At 46.0% G+C, this 25,304-nt stretch overlaps 1 protein-coding gene, 2 long non-coding RNA genes and 1 pseudogene across 15 annotated transcripts in view; 1 reads left to right on the forward strand and 3 right to left on the reverse strand.

Annotated features, from left to right (window-relative positions):
• Positions 1-526: 526 nt before the first annotated feature.
• Positions 527-23,920, reverse strand: LOC107180412. Of its 4 annotated transcripts, none has more exons than XR_006211860.1 (4): positions 23,887-23,920; positions 11,298-11,374; positions 11,148-11,174; positions 527-1,206 (listed from the first exon to the last, which is right to left on the reverse strand). It is a non-coding gene; the product is annotated as an uncharacterized LOC107180412 (long non-coding RNA). The 4 variants fall into 4 exon arrangements; XR_006211859.1 differs by lacking the exon at positions 23,887-23,920 and adding an exon at positions 13,760-13,950; XR_001511180.2 differs by lacking the exon at positions 23,887-23,920 and adding an exon at positions 13,317-13,435.
• LOC102951596 lies at positions 1,858-3,528 on the reverse strand (annotated as a pseudogene).
• LOC122234115 lies at positions 21,983-23,441 on the reverse strand. The gene is made up of 2 exons (XR_006211858.1): positions 23,352-23,441; positions 21,983-22,610 (listed from the first exon to the last, which is right to left on the reverse strand). It is a non-coding gene; the product is annotated as an uncharacterized LOC122234115 (long non-coding RNA).
• ZNRF2 (zinc and ring finger 2) overlaps positions 23,815-25,304 on the forward strand; it is a 138,552-nt gene continuing 137,062 nt past the window's right edge. For all 10 annotated transcript variants that reach the window (XR_006211847.1, XR_006211845.1, XR_006211841.1 and 7 more), the window contains exon 1: positions 23,815-24,288. Coding sequence is in view for 1 of the 10 variants with exons in the window: in XM_042969271.1 (XP_042825205.1) it covers positions 23,817-24,288 (472 nt within the window). In the remaining 9 variants the exon portion in view is untranslated. The remainder of the gene's footprint in view (positions 24,289-25,304) is intronic.

Raw genomic sequence — 25,304 nt, forward strand, 5'->3', positions numbered from 1 at the left:
AGCTCCCAGAGATTACCGGAGCATTCTCTCTCATCCCCCTCCCCCACTTCTCTTTTCCTTTTCTTGCTCACCCTGCCTCACACACTCCCACCCCCTTTCACCTCGCTCACATGCGTCATTGCATGCGCGCGTGCACACACACACACACACACACACACACCCTCTACTGTCACCTCGCGCAGATCTGTTCATCAGGGTTTTTGTTGTGTCTTGGTACAATGTGGTTTCCCCTCATTCAACACCGAAACCTCTTTTATCCTTTATCCTCAATCCCCACCTACTATCTCATTGCCTGCAGATAGGCTATGTTTCCAAGCCTCTGTGAGCTTTGTAAGTTTTGTGTTTGCTGAGAAGTTCCAAGCATCCAGGTATTTTTTTTTTTTTAAGTTTACTTATTTTGAGAGAGACGGAGACAGTGCCAATGGGGGAGGGGCAGAGAGAGAGAGAGCGAGAGGGAGAATCCCAGCAGGAGGCTCCATGCTCCCAGCGCAGAGCCCCGATGTGGGGCTCAAACCCACAAAACTTCCTGATCGTGACCTGAGCCGAAACCAAGAGTCGGGTGCTGAACCGACTGAGCCACGCAGGCGCCCCGCATCCAGATATGTTCATGGTCAAAATGGCTAGGGAAAAAGTGGTGGTGGTGGGAGGGGGGGAGGGGCAGGAGGAGCCCTGCCACGTACTAGTGAGACCAGGCTTTCAGATCTGCCCCATGTTCCCCTAGAAACGGCGAGGGCTTCTCGGACAAACAAGATTGCTGTATCTTGGAGGCACCTCTCCGTAAGCGCATGTTCTGGCAAGAAGTAATCGCTGTTGTGACCTACAGTAATGGGTCTGAGCGCTGGTGTGGAGCAACTTCGATGCATTTCTCATTGGCTCGTTTGACAATTGCAGAAGTATTAACAGCAGCTCGGCAGAATCATCTCGATCACACGAGCACAATGTGAAAGCAGCAATTGGTTTTTCCTTGGTCACTGCGTTTATGAAGAAGCTTCACCTGTGAGGCCTCTGCCTGCTCGCCCGGCACAGAGACAGCCCAGCCAGAAAGAGTCATCCCTTCGTACAGCCATGCTTGTGTGCCAGGAATGTTGGGATTTGGTGCTAAGGCATTTTAGTCCTTTTGAAAACCTTGGGAACAATTAGCTGGAATAGTTTTGTATCGATAAAGCCAAAAACCGTCTGATGAAGGGCCCATCTCTTCCTTGCTTTCTGAAACAAAACAAAAAAAACCCCTGTTACTTAATGCAGTATGCAGCATGAAATACAGTTTTAACTTTAACTACAATTCAACAAACCTTTACTTAATTGCAACGATTTGTTCTAGGCCCTGAGGAGGGAACAGTCTTTAAAACAGGATTCTCTCTCTCAAAGAGCTCATTTCCTAAACAAAGTAATCAGACCTGTGTGATAAATGTTGCAAGTATATACGAGGGACAAGGGGGGACACAGAGGAGGAAGAAATGAACTCTGGAGGGTTCAGGAAGTCTTTCTGCAGGAAAGCAATGCTTGCGGTTTTGCAGGATGAGTAGGAGTTAGCCTTGCAAACAAGGTGGAGAACAGGACATCATTCCAGACAGAGGGACCGAGGCAATACTGTGGGTGAAGGCATAGACAACCGATCTGTATGGGGAAGGCAGTGAGGTCAGGAGTCGATAAGACAAATCGGGAGAAAATGGTGGGGTCAAGAGCCTAATGGTGTTCATGAAGTCTTTTTAATTTTTAATTGAGATACAATTTACAACCATAGGATCTGCCCTTTTAAAGTATCCTTTAAAAAATGGTTTTTAGTACATTCACAAAGTTGTACAACCATCACCCCTATCTAATTCCAGAGCATTTTCATCACCCCAAAAGGAACCCTGTCACCCCTTTTTCCCTCCCCCTGGCTTGCTTCTGGAAAACACTAAGCCACTCTCTGTCTCTATGGATTCACCTACTCTGGACACTTTATATACATGGAATCATAGAATATGGGGCTTTTTCCATCTCGTTTCTTTCACGGAGCATAGTGTTTTCAAGTTTCATCCATTTTGTAGCATGTAACATTATTCCTTTTTAGGGTAGAATAATATTCCATTGTATTTGTTAATCAGTTGATGGCCATCTGGGTTGTTTTCACCTCTTGGCTATTACAAATAATGCTGCTATGAACATTTGTTTACACCCTTCTGCGTGACACATGTTTTTAATTCTCTTAGGTATGTACCTAGAAATAGAATTTCCGGGTCTCATGATTACTCTCTGTTTAACTATTTTTGTTTGTTTAGTTCTTATTGCATAATCATAAACTTAACTCTGCAAAATCCAGCTAGACTTGGAGGAGAGTAAGGAAAATGTGGAACCTGTAGAACTGCAGCGGAAACACAAAGATTATCGAACAATTTGAGCAGATGGGGGGTGAAGGGGGCTCTTCTGAGCTACAGAAGGAATGGTCTGGTAGTTAAGATAAAAACACAAGTCAGATGGTGATCTTCCTGCTGGTCTTGCCATTCATGGACCCAAAGTGTTTCATGGCTTCTACAACATACCCTCTTTCGCCCTGCCAAGACCACATGCTTGCCATCCAGCCACTCAGTGTCGGCAGTGCAGATGAAAAACTGGGAAGCATTTGCGTTGGGTCCAGCATTGGCCATGGACAAGATGCCGGGGTCCATGTGCTTCAGAATGAAATTCTCATCATCACATTTCTCCCCATCGATGGACTTGTCGCCAGTGCCATTAATGGTGTGGGAAGTCACTGCCCTGGCACAGAAATCCCAGAATAGTCCTATGAAAGCAGGAATCTTTAGAGCCAAATCCTTTCGGCCCAGTGCTCAGAGCACAAAAGTTCTCTGCTGTCTTTGGAACTTTGTCCGCAAACAGCTCAAAGGACACGCGGCCCAAGGGTTTGTTGTCCGTGGCAATGTTGGAGAACACCATGGGGTTCACCACGGCTAGGCAGTGCAGGCAGCTCAGGGGTAGGGGTGTCTCCAAGGTCTCTGTTTAACTTTCTGAGGATAAATTAGACTGTTTTTCAAAGAGGCCATGCCATTTTCCATTTCTGTGAGCAATCACAAGGGGTTTCAATTTCTGCGCATCCTTACCCACACATGTTATTTCTGTCTTTTTTTATTCTACCCATCCTAGTAGATGATGGGTAGACTAATGATGTTGAACATCCCTCTGTGCGCTTATCGGCATTGGCAAATATTCTTTGGAGAAATGTATATTCAAATCCTTTGCCCGTTTGTCAATTGATGAAAACCTCATAAAATTTACAAAGCTTTAGCTGGACTGACACCGAGAGAAGAATAAAAGTACTAAAATCGGGACATTACTACCAATCTTACGGAGAATTCTATGAACATTCGTATGCCAACAAATAAATCAACTGGATCTTCTCAAAATAAAAAATGTGCTTCAAAGGACACGATTACAGTAGAAAGACAACCCACAGAATAGGGAAAAATATTTGGAGATCATGTGTCTTGTAAGGTTTGCTCTCCGGCATCTATAAATAAAGAACTCTTACAACTCAATAATGAGACAAATAACCCAATTGCTCTCCGGGCACAGGATTCATCCATCTTTGGTCTTACGCACAGAGTCATGAATACTCATTAAGTAAACTTCTTTCAATTGATTTTTTTCATTGTTTATAATAGCAAAGTGCTAGTGGCCTACACCACCGATGTGTGTGCGAAAGTATCAGACACTGCAATGTCCTAACTGGGCCATTACCAAGTTACATCTGAATACAAGCAAAGACATCGAGATTTGGGGCTGAAAAACACTCTCAACACAATTGCTTAAACCCGCTACCGCTCTGGACAAGGAAAAAACGCTTCAAGTTCAGCTCCCAGACTGTGAAAGTGAGACCCAGGGGACCTGGGGTAAATTCAGCGTCTCTGTCTCTAATTTCCTAACCACATGTTTCCACCAGACTCAGAAGTAAACAGCATGAGGAAGCAGGGAAATTGCCTCCCCCTCAAGCCGCTGCAAGCTCCTTCTCCTTCAGATCCATCGGAGCCTCCAGGGAAGAGGGTCCAGAGTTGACTTCGAGGACTCATGCCCCTGCTGCCTTCAACGTGCCGTGTGGCCAGGGTCCCACTCCCACCGCTCCAGAAAGTTGAACAACGATGGACGCTCTCGTGTCAAGAATGGTGTCAGTCTTCATCCCACGCTAGCTGAGGGTCCTGAATGAACGAATCGGTCATCAGTCCCCAAACCTGCTCCTTCTATCACCTTCTGGGGCACTCTCTCTCCTGTTTGCCCTTCTACCCGCTCTGACCTCATCTTTCTTCCCCAGCTCCTCTTCTCCCACCAGCCCCTTCCCGTTTCTTGCAAGTGCATCCTAGGTTTCATATTTCATATTTTCTCCCTCCCTAGCTCCTCTCCCTTGGTGATTTTCAGCAACTTCCTCCTAGCACCGTTATCTATAGTGACCCAGTCTCTGTCCCCAGTCTCCACCTGTGAGCTCCACGCCTTGAGCCCCAACCACCTGTGGGACGCTGACACTGACAACGGTTTTGAGCAAGTGTCTCCAACTCGACGTGCCTTGGACTGTACCAGCTCTCCCCCAAACCTGTTCCTCTTCTTGTCTTCCTTAGCTTAGTCCTCACATCACCCAGCCTGGATAGTTCTGAGTCATGAAATATTCTCCCTCCCCCTCCCTCTGTCCTCATATATTCAATCCACTGCATTTCTGACAAAACCATTCCTGGACATCTCTCCTCTCCACCCCCCGCTGCCTTCCCAGCTATCTGCCCGACTGTAGGCATGGCCTCTCCTTCCCATTCTGCACTGCTACCAGAATCTGCTCTCATACACCCCAACGTGAACAGTGTCCGGCCTTCAGGTTTTTCCAGAGCTAGGGTGACTGGACGTCCCTGTTAGCCTGGACCAGGGCAGTTGTGTGTTGGGTGTTCTCTTATTCCATCTGGGCTACCTGCCCTTTTACTCCCAAAAGTGACCTAGATGGATGATGAATTACGTGGTCATCCTCTGATGGCTAACAGGATGAAATCCCAGCTCTTTTATCTGCCTTAGAGTCTGGCCCAGGCTAACTTTCTAGCTCTATCTTCTTCCACTCTGGCCACCTGCCATTCGCCAAACATCCTGACCTGACCATCCCAAGCAGTTTCCTACCTTATCGCCACTGTCCATGCTGTTCTCTCTTCCTGAACACCTTTCCCCCCTTTCCCACTTATCAACTCCTCCTGAACCTTCACTGCCACAACAGCACCTCTTCTGTGACACCTCATATGCGGTCTGTCCCCATCCCCACCTGTCAGAGCCTGCTGCTCCCCGTCCTCCCCCAGACCCCTAGCCTGTGATCCTGCAGAGGTTCAATTTGTTCACACCTCTGCCGTGGGTTCTTGGAATCCGGTACAACACCTGGAATGTTGCAGTCTTCAAAGGGTTTTGCAAGAGAGGATTTAAAGAAGCATGAAGTCAGGAGTATTTTCTCTGGCTCTGATTAGAATTAGGAGCTTTTATCCTTCATATGGGACTTGCTCGAGAAAATCCAACATGTCAGAGCCACGTCTGTTTCTTCGTCTATAAATTAATAAGGACAATAATTGCTGCTGCCCAAAGCTACCCATGTGAACTCAGTAGGGTAATAAAAACAGGTCCTGCTGTTGAAGTATAACACGTTGAAATAAAGAGTGAGATGAGCTTTGCATCTCCTGTCATCTGGCCCTCAGCCCGGGGCCTGTGGAGGGTGGGGGCAGGAGAAGTTTCTGAGTGCTGGCAGATGGCTAAATGGAGAATTACCTATGGGAGGTCAAAATGATTTATCCCCATTCAAATGAAACTAATGCGAGGAATAACCATCTATTGATCACGTGCACGGGTCAAATACCGTGCTAAGAATTTTACACGCCGTCTCTTTATGTAAAGCCCATCTCGTAAGATGGATGTTACGAGTTCCCATTTCACATTTGAGGAAGCTGAAGCCCAGAGAGGTTAAGTTCATTTGCCAAGGGCACGAGGCTAGTAAGTGGAGTTGGGATACGTAATCATGCTACTGATAATGCACATGTATGTGTCTGAGTCCTTCGGAAGCGTGATGCTTGGTCCTCACAACCACTCCATGAGTTACCATCATCAGACGGGAAAACTCTTAAGTAGATGGCCCAAGGTCACATAGCTAGTAAGAAACTGTGCCAGGCACTTTACTCCAGAAACCACACGCCTGGTCACCACCTTTGCTGGCTTTCAGGTCTGTTTGATTTTGCTGTCTCGGCTTATTCCATGTTGCCAGCCTCCATCAGACACTCTACTCTCGTTCCTGAAAGTGTAGTCTGCAGACAAACGGTATCAACAACACCTGGAAAGTACGTGAGAAAGAATCTTGAACCCCACTGCAGACCTAGGGAATCAGAGGGTGCATCATAACAAGATCCCGAGGTCCTGGTCTAAGCCCTTGGGTCTCAACCTTGTCTGCATGCTGGACTCCCCAGGGGAGCTTGAAAGTGTCCTGATGTTGGGGCTCCACGGACAGCGATTCTGTTTCATTGTCTGGGTGTGGTGTGAGTCCTGGGCTTTTAAAAAGCTTCCCAGGGGATTCTGATGTGATGCCAGGGCTGAGAACCACTCTCTTAAGCAAATACACTGTTGGTTCCTTCCTTCCCTCATTCCTTTATGTGCAACAGACCTCACTAAAGGACACGCACAGCTTGCTGGGGAGATGGACAAAAAAAAAACCCCAATTACAATAGAGTAGAAGAAGCACTATGAAATCATTATTCCAGGGCCAGGAGAGACTCAAAGGAAGGCCCAATGTCCGGGTCTGCATGAAGGAATCAAGGCAAATTGCTCACAGGACTCTCAAGGACAGATAAGAGCTCTTGGATCTGCTGAGGGGGGTGGTGAGCTGGTGTGGGTGAAGGGAAGGTTCTGTGTTTACTAGTAAAATGAGCTTTATAGAATTTTAAGCTAGAACAGATTACACAGATCACTTAATGAATCCAATGGTTTCCTAACATTTTTGACTATGGCCCGATTTAGGAGACACATTTTATGTGTTGGCCCAGAATATATACAGAGTTTCATGGAATAGTATTAACCTTCACTACATGTGATGCACTTTGATATCTTCTAGTCTTTCAACACACTTCTCTTTCATTAGAAAAAAAAAATCCCTGGGGCGCTTGGGTGGCTCAGTCGGTTAAGTGTCCAACTTCGGCTCAGGTCATGATCTCACCGTTCATGAGTTCAAGCCCCGCGTCGGGCTCTGTGCTGACAGCTCAGAGCCAGGAGTCTGCTTTGGATTCTGTGTCTCCATCTCTCTCTTCCCTCCCCCACTCATTCTCTCTCTCTCTCTCTCTCTCTCAAAAATAAGCATTAAAAAATTTTTTTTTAAGGAAAAAAAAAATCCTGGGCATGCCTAACTGAACTGGTCTTCTGTTCCACTAACAGGTCATAACCTGCAGTTTGAAAGACCTGACTTAATCTCTTCCATTTTTTCCTTGAGGGAACAATGACCAAGAATATTTAGACAAGCTAGCCTGAAAGAGTAAGGAAAAGTGTATTTAAATCCCAGTGTAAGGAATTAGTGTTAGCAATAAAGAAACCCTTCTCTAGGGGATTAGTTGTTGGAGATTTCAGAAGGACTTGCCTTCTTTGGAAGTCCTACCAATTTTCTGGGAGGCTAAGACAGCCCTGTAGAGAAGGCAAAAGGGTGAATTAACAAATGAAGAGTCCAAGTACTTTCTAGCCCCACTAAAATATCCTAGATGGATGAATATTACTAAGCAAGAATTCTCAGTTTAGCTAGGTTTGGGGAGGAGTCAATGTCACCTGGAAGGCAGGGGGGAGGGGGTTGTGGAGAGAGCCCTATTAGACCCCCCTGGGGCCCATCTAGTATTCATGACTCCCAGCCATTCTGATATGCACACTGCCCCTTTAAGGCCAAAATTCCAGCTGACAATAAGCCCTACTGAGGTTGATGGAGGTCTGTCATTCACTCCAGTGCATTGGGACAGGCAGGAAAAACAAAGGTGAGCACCACTGATCTCTTGAGCAATGGTTCGCCAACTTTTTGGTTTCACAGGCCCATAAAAGTTCAAACTGAGTTTAGGAATCAGTAACAGGGTGCAAACGTTTATTGTGTCAAGTAAGGAAGTAAAAAAGAAAAACCCAAATACACAAAAAAACAAATCTCCCCCCCCCCCCCCGCAAACTACTGCCATCTACAACTATCATGAGGATAGAAGGGACATGATCTTAAACTAAAGGAAAGTCTTGCAAATTGAATACATTTAGCTTTAATAAAGAAAATGTTTTAGAGTTTATTTTCATTTATTTTGAGAGAGAGAGAGAGAGGGAGCGAGAGGGGGAAGGGCGGAGAGAGAGGGAGACAGAATCCCAAGCAGGCTCCGCGCTGTCAGCACAGGGGCGGATGCGGGGCTCCAACTCACACACTGTGAGATCATGACCGGAGCCAAAACCAAGGGTTGGACGCTTAACTGACGGAGCCGCCCAAGCACCCCTCCCCTTAACAGATTTTCAAGAAATGTTTAATTATGGTAACTATACATAGGATAAAATGTATCGTCTTAACTTTTTAAGGGTACAGTTCTATGGCGTGAATTCAATTCAATTGCTGTGCGACCAATCTCCAGAGCTCTTCATCTTGCAAAACTGAAATTCTGTATCCATTAACGAGTCACAAAATCCTCCTCCCCGCAGCCCCTGGGAACCATCATCCTACTTTCTGCCCTATGAATGTGGTTACTCTCTAGTTACTCATATAAGTGGAATCATACAGTATGTGTCTTTTTGAGACTGGCTCATTTCACGTAGTGTAATGTCCTCAAGGTTCATCCCTGTTGTAGCACGTGTCAGAATTTCCTTCGTTTTGAGGTCTGAATAATATTCCATCGTGTTACAATGTTACATTCATCCATGGATGGACACAGGTCGCTTCTACTTCTTGACTGTTGTGAATAATGGTGCTATGCACATGGGTGTACAAATATTTGTTTGAGTCCCTGCTTTCAGTTCTTTTGGGTGTAAACCCAGAGGTGGGATTTGGGGGTCATATAATAATTGTATGTTTAATTTTTTTAGGAATCATCATACTGTTTGAAGACATTGAGCTCTATATAGATAAAAAAAAAAAAAGCAACTACTGCATTGTCCTAATTTTTTTTATTTCACTATGAATATTTCATCACAGACTGGCATTTGTTTATATAGATCAATGCCTAGAATGACTGCTCCAACACATACAAATAAATACAAGAAACCAGAAAATCTGGATTCTTTATATTTTGTCTGACAAGAAAGCGAATTCTTTTAAATCATAAAACATCCATTAAGTAGTTTGGAAAATTATACAAAAGCCATTAGCTTGATTACACTAAATATGAAAAACAAGACAGTTCCTATTATTCAATTTATCATGTCATCATCATTTCAAATTTGACTGTAAGTCACAGTCATTCTAATATTGGTCATTGAAGGTAACAGACACTTGTTTTTCCCCTTACATGAAGTCTGTGTATATCAAGCTAAGTAAATTTTCTGCATGGTGGGGCTTTGAAAAAAAAATTTTTTTTTGGAGTGGTATGTATATTTTAGGTTCTTTGTGAGCTACAGAGGAAATTCTTTTCCTACTGAAGCTCATGAGTTATTATCAAACAACCTTAATTCAGTAGAACAAAAATCCTACCGTATTAAAATGAAATCCTAACTGTAGCTGTCATTCTCATTATTACTGGTCTTGGCAGGGGGCGCCTGGGTGGCTCAGTTGGTTGAGCGTCCGACATCAGCTCAGGTTATGATCTCACAACTCATGAGTTCAAGCCCCACATCGGGCTCTGTGCTGACAGCTCAGAGCCTGGAGCCTACTTCAGATTCTGTGTCTCCCTCTCTCTCTGCCCCTAACCCACTCACATCCTGTCTCTATCTCTGTCAAAAATAAATATTAAAAAAAAAGTACTGGTCTTGGCAGTATTTTTCACTTCTTCACCCAATCATTGGTGGGAGATGGGGATGAAGAGATAACAAAATTTATTAGTAGTATGCCATCTGTTTAAAAAATGTGCTGGAGAAACCAGATAGACGTACATTTGAACATTTAATTGAAATGTTTTACTGAAGAAATTAAAGATCTCCTCTAATTCCTCCCTAGAAGTTCAGTGAATCACAGTCTCAATGTATTACAAATTCTGAAAAGCAACAAATTGTCTTTTCCAAACCTATGAGTCTGTTGTTTGCACAAGTCATATCTGAAGTTCCTTCCTATTTATCTTTCCTTTTTTTTCCTCGCCTCACGGAAGTAACTGAATTCTGGAAATGCTTTTACCGTTCATATGTTTGACGGTGAAAACTGAATCAGAAGATGCCTAATGGACTTCTTTCCCCCCATTTTGCCCTGTCTCTGCAAAATATGTGTTTTTAGTGCCGCACATTTTATTTTCCTATTTGTATGAATTGCTTGAAGCTTGATATTAACATGTCACAGAAGAAAATGCTCTACAGGTATGAAAAAAACACATCGTAAGATCTGATTATTTCATGATGTTTAGGTCTGTTTGTTTCACTGAGAAGGTTGTAAGAGTGTTTTGGACATTAGTGTGCTAGAGGTTAGTATTTGTTCATCTGTAGTTAATGTGCACGTTTTGCCCGTGAGAATGATAGGAAAATGTATCTGCCTCCAATCATTTGATTAGACCTGTTGAATCTTCTATTCATGCCCACTGCTACTGATGTGGGTCAGCCTCTCATTAATTTTTTATTCTGGTAAGATATATACAACATAAAATTTATCACTTTAAACATTTTTAAGTATAGAGCTCAGTGGCATTAAGTACATTCACATTATCATACAGCTAATCATTTTCTACCTGGGTTGCTGCACTAGCCTTTAAAATCCAGCCTTGTTATGGGATGCCTGGGTGGCTCAGTCAGTTAAGCATCTGACTTTGGCTCAGGTCAGGATCTCACGGTTGGTGAGTTTGAGCCCCATGTCGAGCTCTGTGCTGACAGCTCAGAGCCTGGAGTCTGCTTCAGATTCTGTGTCTCCCTCTCTCTGCCCCTCCCCTGCTCATGCCTCTGTCTCTCTCTTTCTCTCAAAAGTAAAAAACGTTTAAAAAAAGTTAAAAATTCAGCCTTGCTTCTAATTTTGCCCCCGTTACGGAAAGACATAGAAATCTTACCTCTGTTGACTTATTTTCACCATGTGCCTAGGGAAAAAATGGAAAAAAATGGATGGGGCATTCTTTGCCATTTCTTCTGTGCTTTCGGCTTCAGAATTGATGAAAACCTAATGGGGATCAAGTTCTAGGGGCAAAGAAGGGCATACGTACCTGCCGCCCTCGTTCCATCCCTGATGCGGGTTATTTCTTGCTCGGGACATCACACCCAAAGCAATTGTTCTGTGAACCTAGAAAATATACATGCTCTTAAAAACTCATTTGGCATTAAAGTGTCTAGCCACCGGAAGCACGAAAAGGTTTTTAGAAGTAAAATGTTTTAGCTTTACAATGTGTGCAAATAATCATTTCAAAAACTTAAGAGCGAGGACTCTCAGGTGGTTAAACTTGGACAGGTTCACACAAGTGTTAAAGGAGCCTGCCTTGCCCCCGGCCCCACCGGCGGGGGAGCTGGAATCCCCTGGTCTGCACTGAGTCTTGAGTCCTGGAGAGGGGTGGGGGGTGGGGGGGACTTGTGCTTTAGAAACAAGGAGCCCATCCATGCAGCCGGCTTCAGGTTTCAAGCCTTTGGCAGTGCAGTTTTGTATCACTAGATGTCAGTGTGGGCTTTCACAGCTGCCACCTTCTTTCCTCTGTGGGACTCGTACCAGACTTCACCCAGGGGCCTTCCTCAAGTCCTGGAAAATGCAGGCCTATCTTCAGAACCGCAATTTCACCAAATCTATCGTCTGTTTTCGTATTTTAAAACACAAAGACCCCAAGACTGCTCCTTTTAATGCTACGGCCTTCTGATCTCAATGCTTGCATTTAGAAGGCGGTCTGAGAGGCTGTTGTGAGGCAGGTGATGGGACGTCGTTGGGGCTATGCTCCACGTGGGGTCTTTTAAAAGCACCGTAGATACTGGTAGTGCCCGGCTGCAGGAGACCACAATGTCCTATGCTACCATGGCTCAAGAGTGGGGCAGGGAGCCAAGAAGAAATACGTATGATCCACCACGTAAAGATTTAAGGATTTCATGGTCATGTTTATTAGATTTTTTTCTGGTTTTGAGGCAGCTTATAGCGGGGGGCTAGGGGGCGTTCTGAAACCTTAAACGATAGTCCTTAGTCTCCCATTGCTGCTGTAACAAGTTACCACAAACTTTGTTGCTTAAAACCACAGAAATCTATCATCTTATGGCTCTAGATAGAACTTGGAAATCCCAAGTGGGTCTAACTGGGTTAAAATCAAGATGTTGGAAGATCCGTGCTCTTCTTGGAGGCTCTCGGGAAGGCTCCGTTTCCTTGCCTTTTCCCGTTTCCAGAAGCCACTGGCATTCCTTGGCTTTCGGTCCCTTTCTGTGTTCAAAGCCAGCAGCGGCCAATCAGGTCTTCCTTGCATCGCACTCCACTTCCTCTGTCCCTCCTCCTCCCTCTTTCACTTTCGAGAACCCTTGTCCTTACATGGGGCCACTCAGACAATCCAGAACAATCTCCCTGTCTCAGGTTCCTTCATTTATTTGCACCTGCAAAGTCCTTCTTGCCACAGAAGGTAACATATTCACAGGGATGAGCGCATGGACATCTTCAAGTGGGCATTTTTCTGCCTATCGTAGTCATCATTTTAAAAATAATAAACGATGCAATGTTTGAGGTGATGAGCCTTTTAATAGCCTAATTTAGTGTAATAGGACCCTGCTGTTTGTACCGTAGACCGTGTTAGAAAATAACAAGCCCTGGATTTCCTTCGTTCCTGGAATGTTAACAATGAAGAAAAATAAATTTGCCACGCCTAGCATTAATATTTGGTCACCCTCCAATCTGACTGCACAGCACTAACTCTGCTGCCCCTTGTGACTCCCCATTTTCGGGAGGTCTGTCCTAGGGATGGCACCCAGCTAGTACAGGGCGAACACACACGGAGAACAGGAGACGTGGCTCCAGCGCTGACAAGCGTTGTGCAAGATGCAATCCGGGGCTCGGAGAAACCTGACTAAAGTAACCCACGTACCCCTCCATGAAAATTCCACATCGGCTGGGTGTCTAAAGCCAAGAGAACTTAACCCCAAGCCTTGCCACAACCTAAAGGCCGGTTTTGTTCTGCTTTGTAAACCTGACTTGGTCTCCCTTCGTCTCACACTTGATCTTTCCCCCATATTTCCCACCTAGCGCTACCAGGGACCAGAAAGCTTACCTGTCACCCTTGAGCGTCCCTTCTCGGTCATGCACAAAATCCAATTGGTTTCCAAGACCTGTGGAGGCTTCTCTCTCTCTCTCTCTCTCTCTCTTTAAGCTTATTTATTTATTTTCAGAGACAGAGAGAGAGAGCCTGAGAGCAGGAGAGGGCAGAGAGAGAGAGAGAGAGAGAGAGAGAGAGAATCCCAAGCAGGCTCCATGCTGTAGTGTTTGAATCTGCCCTACATCAGTCTCTTCTGCTTCACTCTTTTCCTCCCTCCTATCAATAAATCCTCCAAAATGCCTCCTGAGTTATCCTTCTAAACTGTAAACACAATCACGCTACTTCCCTGTTTGCAGGGTGGTTCCCTTTTGCCTTCTGGAATGATTCCAACCTCTTAGCCCAGCGCACCAAGCCTCTTAGACTCTGCCTCAACCTACTTTCCCAGGCTGTTCGCTCACCTCAAGGCCTCCTAATCTTCATTCCAGCTACAATGAGCTGCTCGCAGTGCTTCAGAGGCTCAAAGCTCTCCCTCGCTTCATGTTCCCTCGGCCTGGAATGCCTGTGGTTGCTTAAGCCAGCTCTCTCTCTCTCAAGACTCAGCTCACTATCACTTCTGGGAATGCATCCTTGTCCTTCACCCAACCCCCATCCCTGCACTCAGCCCCGGCGTGCACTTACCACACTGCATTCGATACATCTCATTATTTATGTCTGTGTCCCTGATGATAAGCTGTAAGGTTCTTGGAGGCAGGGACCCTGTTTGACTTAACTTTGCATCCCCTGTGCTAAACACAGGGCCTGACATATTACTGACGTGCAGTCGCTTTTGGTTTAAGGAACGAAGACATCTCCGGTTTGGGTCCCAAGGTATCCTGATGTCTCCAGGCACCAGGGACGGACCCAGTTCCGGGCTATGTTCTGAAACCTCCCCAGTTTAGGCCTGTGGCCTCTAGAGTACAGCCGGAGAGCCCAGCTGGCTTTTGGGAAATGGGGGGTGGGGCAGGTTGAACTGAACAGTAGCTTTTATTGCTCTGGGTTTGGTTTTGTTTTGCTTTGGTTTTTTGTGGGTTTTTTTTTTTTTTTTTTTTTGCTTGTTTCCCAGGAAAGTTAGTCCCGCAATTATGAGCTTACCACTTCCAATCTGGCCCAACCTGAGAGCATATATCAATCAGTAGCAACTCTAAGGGAATTGACCACCTAAGGCACCGGCCGCCCTGGCCCAAGAGTGCAGAAGACAGCAAATGTGGCCCACACAAACGTAATGTGGTAATAACAGCCTGTTAAGTCAGTAGTAATTCAGGACATGCGTTATCACCGCTAGCCCTCGTGATCCCCAGCAGTTACTGAATGTCTGTGTGTGCACACTGTCTGGGAGCTCTACAAGCAGGCACTGTAGGGACTTAAAAATAAAACAGAAACAGAGTTTCCGTACTTGGGAGCCTTGTGCAATCTATAGGCCAAAAATAGGGAGCTTGCCTTTACTGGGGCTTTTGGCTACCTCTGGGGGGGGGGGGGAGGAGGTGGTAAGGGAAAATGTCTTATAAGACTTTTTAATCATTCATGTCTAACCATAGTGATTTAAACCAGTGGTAGGAAGCAGGGATGAGAGAGCATAGGCATTGGGGGCGGAGCCACATGCATTATGTAGCAGAGAACTATTTTTTCCCAGATTCTTCTTCACTTCAGTAGGCTGGGAAAATTCCCTTGATACTGACCCCGTGTCACACCTTTCCACTGAGCGTTATACCTTTCCAACAGTAGGTCCCTAATAAAGATCAGGGATTCCTTTGAAAACGCTAGGTATGGAATCTGAGCAATTTCTTCATAATGGAGGAACAGTAGCATGGGTTGTGGTTGTTTTGTGTTAAGGGTTTTAAAATAAGGGCTTTTAACGATTTTTTAAAAATATCGTTCGCAAGCCAAAGTGGATTGAAAATAGAGCATAATATAAATATTTAAGCTCTGATTACTACTTTATGCCATTTTGATAAGAAAGAATTAAGTTATTTTTATATAATAAAGATAGGTGCTGACATTGTGTCTCGACCTGTATTTAGAAAGGAAAATGATTCAGAATCCGTTTAACGTGGCTTAGGGATCTGGTCACCGATTGATTAACATGAAGTGCTTTTACAGCACATTTAATCCTATTCAGGACCCCAAAGTCTCCTTAGGGGAAGTGTAATTTAACTGCCCTCTAGAATCAAAAGATATTTTTTATAAAGTTTTAATTTTTTTTAAATGTTTATTTATTTTTGAGACAATGCGAGAGACAGAGTGCAAGCAGCAGAGGGGCAGACAGAGGGAGACACAGAATCTGAAGCGGGCTCCAGGCTCTGAGCTGTCAGCCCAGAGCCCGACGCGGGGCTCGAACTCACGAACCGTGAGATCATGACCTGAGCCGAAGTCGGACACTTAACCGACTGAGCCACTCAGGCACCCCCAAAAAGTTTTAAATATTAGAGACTTCAAATAGATAATCCTGGTCTCTCAGTGATAGTTTCTTTTCAAATTTCATTGAGATATATATGCATGCACACCCATCCGTCCCATGGTAGAAAGATGTAGGCTGTCCATCATGATATGTCAGAGTGTCCTCAAGATTCATGATGTACATATTTCTTAGTAAATCACTACTAAACAATGATCACCCATAAAGCATTAAGTGTCAATGATGCATTCAAATTACACAAAGTGGACAGGACACCTGGGTGGCTCAGTCGGTTAAGCATCCGACTTGGGTTCAGGTCATGATCTCACGGTTCGTGACTTTGAGCCTCTCATCAGGCTCTCTGCTGTCAGTGTGGAACCTGCTTCAGATTCTCAGTCTCCCTACTCCACTCCCCCCCCCCCCCCGCCCGGCTTGTGCGCTGTCTCTCTCAAAAATAAAAAAAAAAATAAACATTTAAAAATTAAAAAAATAAAATTGCACAAAGTAGTAAAATCAGTACCAGTATTGGTATATGTGACAATATCACGACCTGCTACAGATCATATGCAAACTAGTACAATTTGCTAGAGATAATGACACTGAGATAAAAATTCATGTATCTATTAACAAATTTCTTTTTTTTTTTTAACGTTTATTTATTTTTGAGACAGAGAGAGACAGAGCATGAACGGGGGAGGGTCAGAGAGAGGGAGACACAGAATCTGAAACAGGCTCTAGGCTGTCAGCACAGAGCCCGATTCGGGGCTCGTACTCACGGACCGTGAGATCATGACCTGAGCCGAAGTCGGACGCTTAACCGACTGAGCCACCCAGGCGCCCCCCTCTTGACAAATTTCAAAGTCTTTTCAAACAGAGACTGAGTCACTTGAGACTCGCAACTCCTCTGTGAGACTGGTATTATGATCATCTGTGTTTTACAGAGGAAACAGGTTTAGCCAGGTTCAGTAATTTGCCCTAAATCCCACAGTCAGCGCTAGACAGAGCCAGGATTTAACTCTGGCCTGAGCTCGCCCACTTCATGGTGGGTGCACTTGTACTCCTGTAGCACTTGGCTCCTTCCTTTGGAAGACAGGCATGATTGATTAAAGCATCAATGCGAGTAAAGGGAAAAGAGAATTTGGCGTACTCAGAGAAAAGTAAAAGTGTGTTAAGGGCATTGTATACATTATGGATGTTCTCTGTAAAAAATTACCCAACGATGTGGTCCCTAAATATTCCTCTAAACTAACTTCAGTTTTACAATGTAAGAGACAAGTTTCTAATCACCACTAAGATCCTAAGCAGTGTTTTCTATATTAAGATGTATTAAGATAAATTTTAGATGGTCCATTTAGGTCTTTAAAGAAATGAAACCTATTTAAAGATAGGTAATAATACGGACAGTCCTATAGTTTGGTAAAGAGACTGGGTATTGTAAAAGAAAAGAGACAGAGAAAGAGAGTTTATAGTGTGTAACACTAAAAAACAAACAAACTAACCAGGCAAAACCATGGCCATCTTTTACCTACTATAATGAGAGGAAATGTGGGCTGGCAGAGACCTTGGCAAAAAGTGCTAAAGTCCTGCTGCCTGCAGGAGGGCCTTAAGACTATGCCAGACAGGGGCACCTGGCTGGCTTAGTTGGTAGCGTAGGCGACTCTTGATCTGGCGGTCAAGAGTTGGAGCCCCTGGTTGACCGTAGAGTTTGCTTAATATAAATCAGTAAGTAAGTAAATAAATAAATAAAGAGTGGGCGAGACATTTGCAAGGACATGGATGGAGTTGGAGAGAATATTGCTAAGTGAAATAAGTCAGCCTGAGAAAGATGAATGTGGGAATTTAAAAAACAAAACAAACGAGGAAAGGAGAAAACAGAGAGAGAGAGAGAGAGCGAGAGAGAGAGAGCGAGCCAAGCCAAGAAACAGATTCTTAACCATTGAGAACAAGCTGATGGTTAGCAGGGGGGAGGCAGGTGAGGGCTGGGTGAAACAGGTGGTGGAGATTAAGGAGTGCACTTGTCCTTGTGAGCACCGGGTGATGTTGAATCACTATGTTGTACACCTGAAATGAATATAACACTGTGTGTTAACTGCACTGGGATTAAAAACTGCTTTTAAGTTTTATAATAATAAATAAACAAAAGAGTGGGCAAGAGAGGGAAGAGAAGCACAGAAAAGAGTAAGTGCCAAAGAGAAGAGACTCACCTAAACTGAAATTCAAACGGGGTCACAGCAAACCCAGCAGTCAGGTGTGGGTTTGTTGTTGTTGTTTTTTTTAAGATTTTTATTTTTTTAAGTAATCTCTATACCGCTAAGCTCTACCAGCTAAGCCAGCCGGGTGCTCCATTAGTCAGGTATTTTTACTGACAAGCCCAAAACTAGCTTATCTGCTCCAGTGTGGGTTTCTGGCCACCAATGTTGTCAATGTGTGGTGCTTTAACAATTCAAAGTAATTTTGAACCTCAAAAGCCATGGGTCAAAGTATCACCATTTAAACCATGTGAGGAGGAAGAAAAACAGAACATATTTTTTCATATGATTATGAAAAGCTTCAAAGATTAGGAGTTTTAAAGAGCTGGGACTCTGTTCTCTTTAAGAGTCACCGAGACATGAAAAGAACAATTCTGATGATGTACAGGAAAGCATCATTTAGACCAGTGCTTCTCCAAATACAGTCTGAAGTGGTGTGGCACCAGCTTCCCTGGGCTGCTTGTTAGAATGCCAATGTTCAAGGCCCAACCCTGAACTAGGGAGTGGGAATCATGGAGGGTGGGGCCTGGCAATCGGCTTTAACAAGATCTCTAGATGATTCTTTTTCGTGCACTAAAGCTTGCAAAGCACTGATTCAGACCATCCTTAGTCAAACTGCAGATTACAACCCATTAATGGGTTGTAAAATCAATTCAGTAGGCAGTGACCGGCATTTTACAAAAGTGAAATGGAATACAACAGAAAATGGAGTGCATCCCAAGTTGCATGGGTATGAGCTCATAAAATTTGTTTCAGTTCTAGATCTGTATGTATACCCATGTGTACCGATTTAGATGAAGCAGCACTTTTAATTTTTGAAGAACTGGTAGGATATAATAAGAAGCTACAAATTTTATATGAAGCCAGAACTGTTTGGTTGACGATAAAACACAGTGACAGCTTAATGTGGATTCCTGTTTGGAGAGAGATTGAGGAAGGAAGGAAAAGGGCCAAGGAAAAAACATAGCAAGCCAAGGTTTTCTAACTCCAGAATCCTCATGGGGAAAGAATGAAAAAGGCCTATCCAGAGAGGAAATCTACCACAGAGGAGATGTCAAGGAGGGTAAATAGAAGATAAGGTCATGTATGACCTTCAAGAAACAGTCATTGGGGGGCCTGGGTGGTTCGGTCAGTTAAGCGTCCGACTCAGGTCATGAACTCTCGGTCCGTGTGTTCCAGCCCCGGGTCAGGCTCTGTGCTGACAGCTCAGAGCCTGGAGCCTGCTTCAGATTCTGTCTCCCTCTCTTTCTCTGCCCCTCCCCTGCTTGCGCTGTCTCTCTTAAAAATAAATAAACATTAAAAAAATTTTTTTTAAATAACAATCATTTAAGTAGGAATATTCATTCACTCATTTATTCATTCACAGATCATTTGTTTTCCATCAAATGTGCCAGGCACTGTGTTTGGTGCTGGGGGTATAGAATACATGTGAGGCCTATCGTGGACTGCATTATTTAGTGACAAGCAAGCAAGATCAATAGCATGATCAGTGCTGTGAAGGAAGTATTAACACAGCATTTAGCGGGAATACAGAAGTCAACCTGCAATGGCGAGGTTGGGAGTGGGGCCACAGGGGACATCCATATGGAGAGGGCTTTTAATCAAAATGGTGATCACATCGTAACATGGTATTCTACTGTGAAACTAATCAGTGATTATTTAGAGCAGTGTTTTCTCAAACATTAGTGTGCGTCAGAATCACTTAGAGGACTTGTTCAAGCACTTTTCCATTCAGTAGGTCTGGGGTGGGGGTCTGAAAATCTGCCTTTCTGACAAGTTTCCAGGCAATGCAGATACTGTTAATCTGGAGACTGTTTTTTGTGGATCACTGATCTACATGGCTAATTAAAGAGTTGTGTTAGACAGCATTTCTAGAAACACAATTTAGAGTAGATAGAATTTAGGGGCACGTGGGTGGCTCAGTCGGTTGAGTGTCCGACTTCGGCTCAGGTCATGATCTCGAGGTTTGTGAGCTGGAGCCCCACGTCGGGCTCTGTGCTGACAGCTCAGAGCCTGGAGCCTACTTTGGATTCTGTGTCTCCCTATCTCTCTGCCCCTCCCATACTCATGCTCTGTCTCTCTGTCTCTCAATAATAAATAAACATTAAAAACAATTTAAAAAAATACAAAAGATAGAATTTAGCTGATCCACATGCACACAAAAAATTAGTTTTTCTTCACTATATTTTGATGGCTTAATAACAGTAACTGTCACTAGAAAATTTTCATTTAAATTAACTTTATTGTAAAATGTTTTACTAAGATTTAATACTTAGATATTTGACAGTCAGGCAACTAACTGTTCTTGTTTGTGACAAAGACATACTTGCTCTGTACTTGCCAAGACTGTTTCCTTTTCTTTCTGGGCACACACATAAAACCGCATTTCCTGACCCCTTTGCAGTTAGGTTAGACCATGTGACTGACTGATTTCTGCCAGCTTGGGTGGTGGGTAGGAGGGATGCAAACCCTTCCAGGCTTGGCCAAAACTTCTTTCAATATCAGTCCTTTTCCCCTTGGCCAGCCAGGTACACAGGTTTTAGAGAAGGGCTCTGTTAGGGGTCCGAGGGCCCGCGTAGCCATTAGATAAGAGTGTGGGTCCCTGAGTCACCACTTGAAGAGAAACCCAAGATTGCCACTCAGGTGGGAAACCGTTTGAAGAGAGATGAGAGGGCAGACCAAGTGAGCTCACAAATGTGCTTTCCTTCCTTGCATCATGGCCCTCAAGGTTAGGGGTTTGATTCCACTGAGTAGCTTAGCCTGTCCTGACTAACATGCTTTGCCTGGTGCTGAGTAACACAAAACACATGTTTATGAGCTAAATAATTAATTTCAATTTGTGTTCTCTTCTATCCAACATTCAGCCTGTAAATGGCCTCCTGGCCACTCATTTGTTTAACTAACACTTACCTAGAGGCTACTGTGAGCAATGGTGAGCAAGAAAACTACACGCTTTCCATGCTCTCATGGAATTTAGTCTTGTGAGAAAGGGACACAAATCAAACAATTGCTCAAACATGTGTAACATTCCAGCTGTTATGCATGCTATGAATGTTGGAAACCTGGTACTATAAGGGGATTTTTTTTTTCCTAGTTAGGAATAAATATTGAGTGCTTTCAGGTGTAATTATCATCTGAGTGAAAATGATTTAAAAATATGTCTGGATGTGATGATGCAAAATATAAATCTGGATACAACTAAGAGTCATACAGTTTTATTGTTAAGTCGTTTCATTTAATAGTTTTAACTACTGAATGGCATTTGCTCCATATTATAGTTACATAAACTTTTTTTAAAAGTTTATTTATTTATTTTGAAAAAGAGAGTGTGAGTGAGGGAGAGGCAGAGAGAGAATCCCAACAGCCTCTGGCTATTAGCGCAGAGCGTGTGTGGGCTTGACCTCACCGATCACATGAGATCCTGACCTGAGCCAAGATCAACACTGAGTCACCCAGGCACCACTACCTAAACTTTTAAAATGCATATATAATGATGAATGTGATATCCTTTAGCTTATCAGTTGTTATCTCCTCAGAGACTTGCAAAACTCTTTTACTTTTTTTAAATCATAGTGTCTGTTACTTTTCTATATTCCTGCTGAACCAGAGTTTTACACTGAAGGCCTCATTCAGTAAAAGTTAAATCAGATCAAATCACTAAATACCTTCTTGAACTAGAACTTATTCTGGTGATCACTTTAGCGTTTCAAAATTTTCTCTGCTTACCAAGTAAACAATGGTTTCAGTAAGCTCATACATAAGATGACAGAATTCTAGATTTGCATTGAATAGTTTTGTTTTCCCATTCTCAGATACACTGATATATATGCATATGTACATACACACACTGATACATATACATTGATAAATACACATATACGTTCTCATATATACATACATACACACACAATACACCTATATCTGTACATATATTCTTCACTTCTGTTTAAAAACTTGATTCTCATACTTAAATGATGAAAATACACCAATGACATTACAAATATGGAAAAAAAGATTTACTTTTACAGTTTGTACAAAAATACCGGTTGCTATTTTCACAGAGAGGACACTTCAGCCATTTTCAAAACGAATTTCCAGACCATGCTCTGTCACCAAGATACTACATCACAGTAATGAACCGAAGAGAATTTTGCTAAATGCCATTTTAGAGACATAGTGGGATTTTTTTTTTTAAGTTTATTTATCTATTTAAGTCATCTCTACACCCAACCTGGGGGCTTAAACTCACACCCCCCACGGTCTGCCGACCGAGCCAGTCAGGGGCCCCTAGAGAAATTATTGGATTTTAAGGCTGCGGGTGCCCTAGGGATTTAATCCCAGGTCAGGAAACGAATGTCCAAAAAGGTAAAATTTGCTTACTGCATGTAAGTTATTTCTGCTCCCAGACCCAGACCCCTGGTCTCCTAAATCGGGTGTAGCTTTCTCTGCACCACAGTTTTTGCTTTACTACTGAAGGTCAGGCTCGATTATCTTGCCTTCTTCCAACTGCGCTTCCTCCAACATCAGTTTTACGGGATAGGTCTAATTAAGATGGAGCTGGCTTCTGCCTTCTTGGTTATTTCTTTTGTTTTCGCTGTTCATAGTCTTATCATCGATATTGCTGAACTTCTGTTTTATTAAAAAGAGATGCTCTGAACAATACCAAAGAGGAGCTTAACACCCACCCAAACTGAAGGTTCCGGACCCAAGACCCAGCCATTCCCAGGCTCAGCTGGGAAAACGTGAAGTTCCTACAGCCGGTGTAACCCAGGGTCCCGGAGCCACGTGCAAGAGGAGGGGCCGCTTTCTGGTTGGCGCCCCGAGGGGCTTCATCCCTCCAATCCGCTTAGGCCCCGCGGTGAAGGAGGGGGTGCGCCCTGGGGGAGGGGGCGGAGCCAACGACCTGTCCATCACCGAGTCCACGGGTGGCAGCACCTACCACACCGCTGTACCTAGGCGAGGCGGGGCCGGGGCGGGAAGGCCGCGGCCGGGGGAGGCGGAGCCGGGCCGGCGGGAGCCAATCCGCCGGGCGGCGCGAGGGGGTGGGGTGGGGCTACCGCCCGCGACCCAAACACCCGGCCCGGTGCACTTTGGAGCCGCGCTGCTCCTCGGCCTTCCGGTGTGAAGGCCGGGGAACCTCCTCCCCTACTGGGCACCCCCACCTTCGTGGCCCAGACCCCCCCCGCCCCTCTTTCGCGGGGGGGAGTGCGGCGACGGTTGCCGGGAAGCGCGCGCCGCCCCTCCCTTCCCTCCTCGGTCCTCCCCTCACGCGCCACCCGTTTTTCCTCTTTCTCCGTTAATAACAGCTGGGTGGCTGGGGGAGGAGGGAAGGTGGCCCCGGCGGAGTCTGGGCGGGCGCCTCCCACTCACCCGCGAGCCGCCGTGTGAGCGGGAGGATGGCGGCGGTAGTTGCGGCCGCCCGGGAGGAGGCGGTACCGAGGCCCCGGGCGCAGAGCGCGGCGGCGGCGGCAGAGAGCGGCAGCGGCCCGTCCCGGAGCACCAGAACCGAAACCAGCGGCAGCCGCACAGCCACCTGAGCCGCCCCTCCCGCCGGAGCTAGAGAGCGGCGTCCGCCGCAGCCCGACCTCCTTCCTCTCCGCCTCTCCTCGTTTCCTGCGACCTCCCGCAGGCCACCGGTCTCGCCCGCCGCCCCCGAGCACAAGAGCGCGCCGGGCGCCTGCCGCCCTTCGGGGCGCGGGGCGGCGGTCCTGGACGTGCGGGCTGCTTCTTGCGCGGGTCGCGGCGCCTCGGCCCTTCCCGCTCGTTCCTGCGCTCGCTCCCGCCCTCCCGGCGCTCCGGGCGCCGCGCGCGGGCCCGGCCCGGGGCTGGGCGGACATGGGCGCCAAGCAGAGCGGCCCGGCCGCTGCTAACGGCCGCACTCGCGCCTACTCGGGCTCGGATCTACCTTCCAGCAGCAGCGGAGGGGCCAATGGGACCGCGGGCGGTGGCGGCGGCGGCGGCGGTGGCGGCGGAGGGGCGCGGGCCGCGGGCCCGGGGAGGTTTCCGGCTCAGGTGTCCGGCGCGCACCAGCCCAGCGCCTCGGGCGGCGCCGCGGCGGCCTCGGCGGCCCCGCGCAGCCGCTCCCTCGGCGGGGCCGGGGGGAGCGTGGCGTCGGCGGCCCGCGCGGCGCAGTCCTCCTTCAACATCCCCAACAGCAGCAGCGGCCCGTACGGCTCGCAGGACTCGGTGCACAGCAGCCCCGAGGACGGCGGCGGCAGCAGGGACCGGCCGGCGAGCGGGGGCCCCGGCGGACCGCGCCTGGTGATCGGCTCCTTACCAGCTCACCTCTCGCCGCACATGTTTGGAGGTACGGCTCCCTCCCCTCTCCGGCTCCCGGGTTCCCTGCCTCCCGCGGGCGGCACGTGGGCCGCGGCCGCGCTGGGTTTTTACCCTTCTCCTTTTCTCCTTCAGCCTGAGCGCCGCGGCTTTGCCTCGCGGCCCGCTCGCCCCTCTGGGGAGGAAAAGCGCCGCTTAACCCTGGCGGCGCCGCTCCCGCTGCGCCCTGGGCTTTGGGTTTTAGACACCGGGTGCACCCCCGCCTCAGAGTGGGTCCCCAGCAGAGGAGGCACACGTTTTCCCCTTGGGGTGAAGCAAAGATTGTTTTTGAAACAAACCGACCCTGCAGCCCTCGTGCTTGTGGCCTTTTTAGTATCAGGAAGTGAGCGGAAGACCCATTGCCAAACGTAGTGCTAACCGGGGACCCAAGTGGTGAGCGTTTTCTAAAGGCCAAGAGTCAAAGGGTCTCCAAGGAACGTGGGAGTATTTGAAAAAGGAGGCAGTTCTCTCCTTTGGGCTGGCTGTTAATATAAAACTGTAATTCTTAAGTCTGTGTCAGTAGCCACACCTACTGCGAGCAGTTGAATGGGTTGAATGTGTGATGAAAAAAATGCATTTTTTGACTCCAGTGAACTGCGACTTTAGATAATGGTTAATGCGAGCTCCTCTTACTTTGGAGGAGGAGGGCATTTTAAACATTGAAACCAGTTTCTTAAAGAGAGGCTGAGTATCAGGACTCTGCCCAAAAGATGCAGTAAGAGCCGAGGTGCTTCGGAAAAGCAGTGTTGACAAGAGTTCAGGAAAAGTCACTTGTGAGAAATGGACATTTTTAAGAGCGAAATGATGTGCTTTTGTGTAGAAACAGAGGAAGGGTGCACTTGATCTGAGGAAACGGAGTTTGGCCGCCTCGTGTGTTCAGTGGTGATTTACTTTACCTCAAAACGGTTAACACAGTAAATGAATCAAGAAACCCCTCCCTTCCCAGTTCATGAAAAGAAATTGAAGTTTAATCTGATTAGAGATGCTGACTATAGAAGATAAACCTCC

Source organism: Panthera tigris, chromosome A2 (assembly GCF_018350195.1).
Source record: "Panthera tigris isolate Pti1 chromosome A2, P.tigris_Pti1_mat1.1, whole genome shotgun sequence".
In the NCBI taxonomy this organism is placed as follows: domain Eukaryota; kingdom Metazoa; phylum Chordata; class Mammalia; order Carnivora; family Felidae; genus Panthera; species Panthera tigris.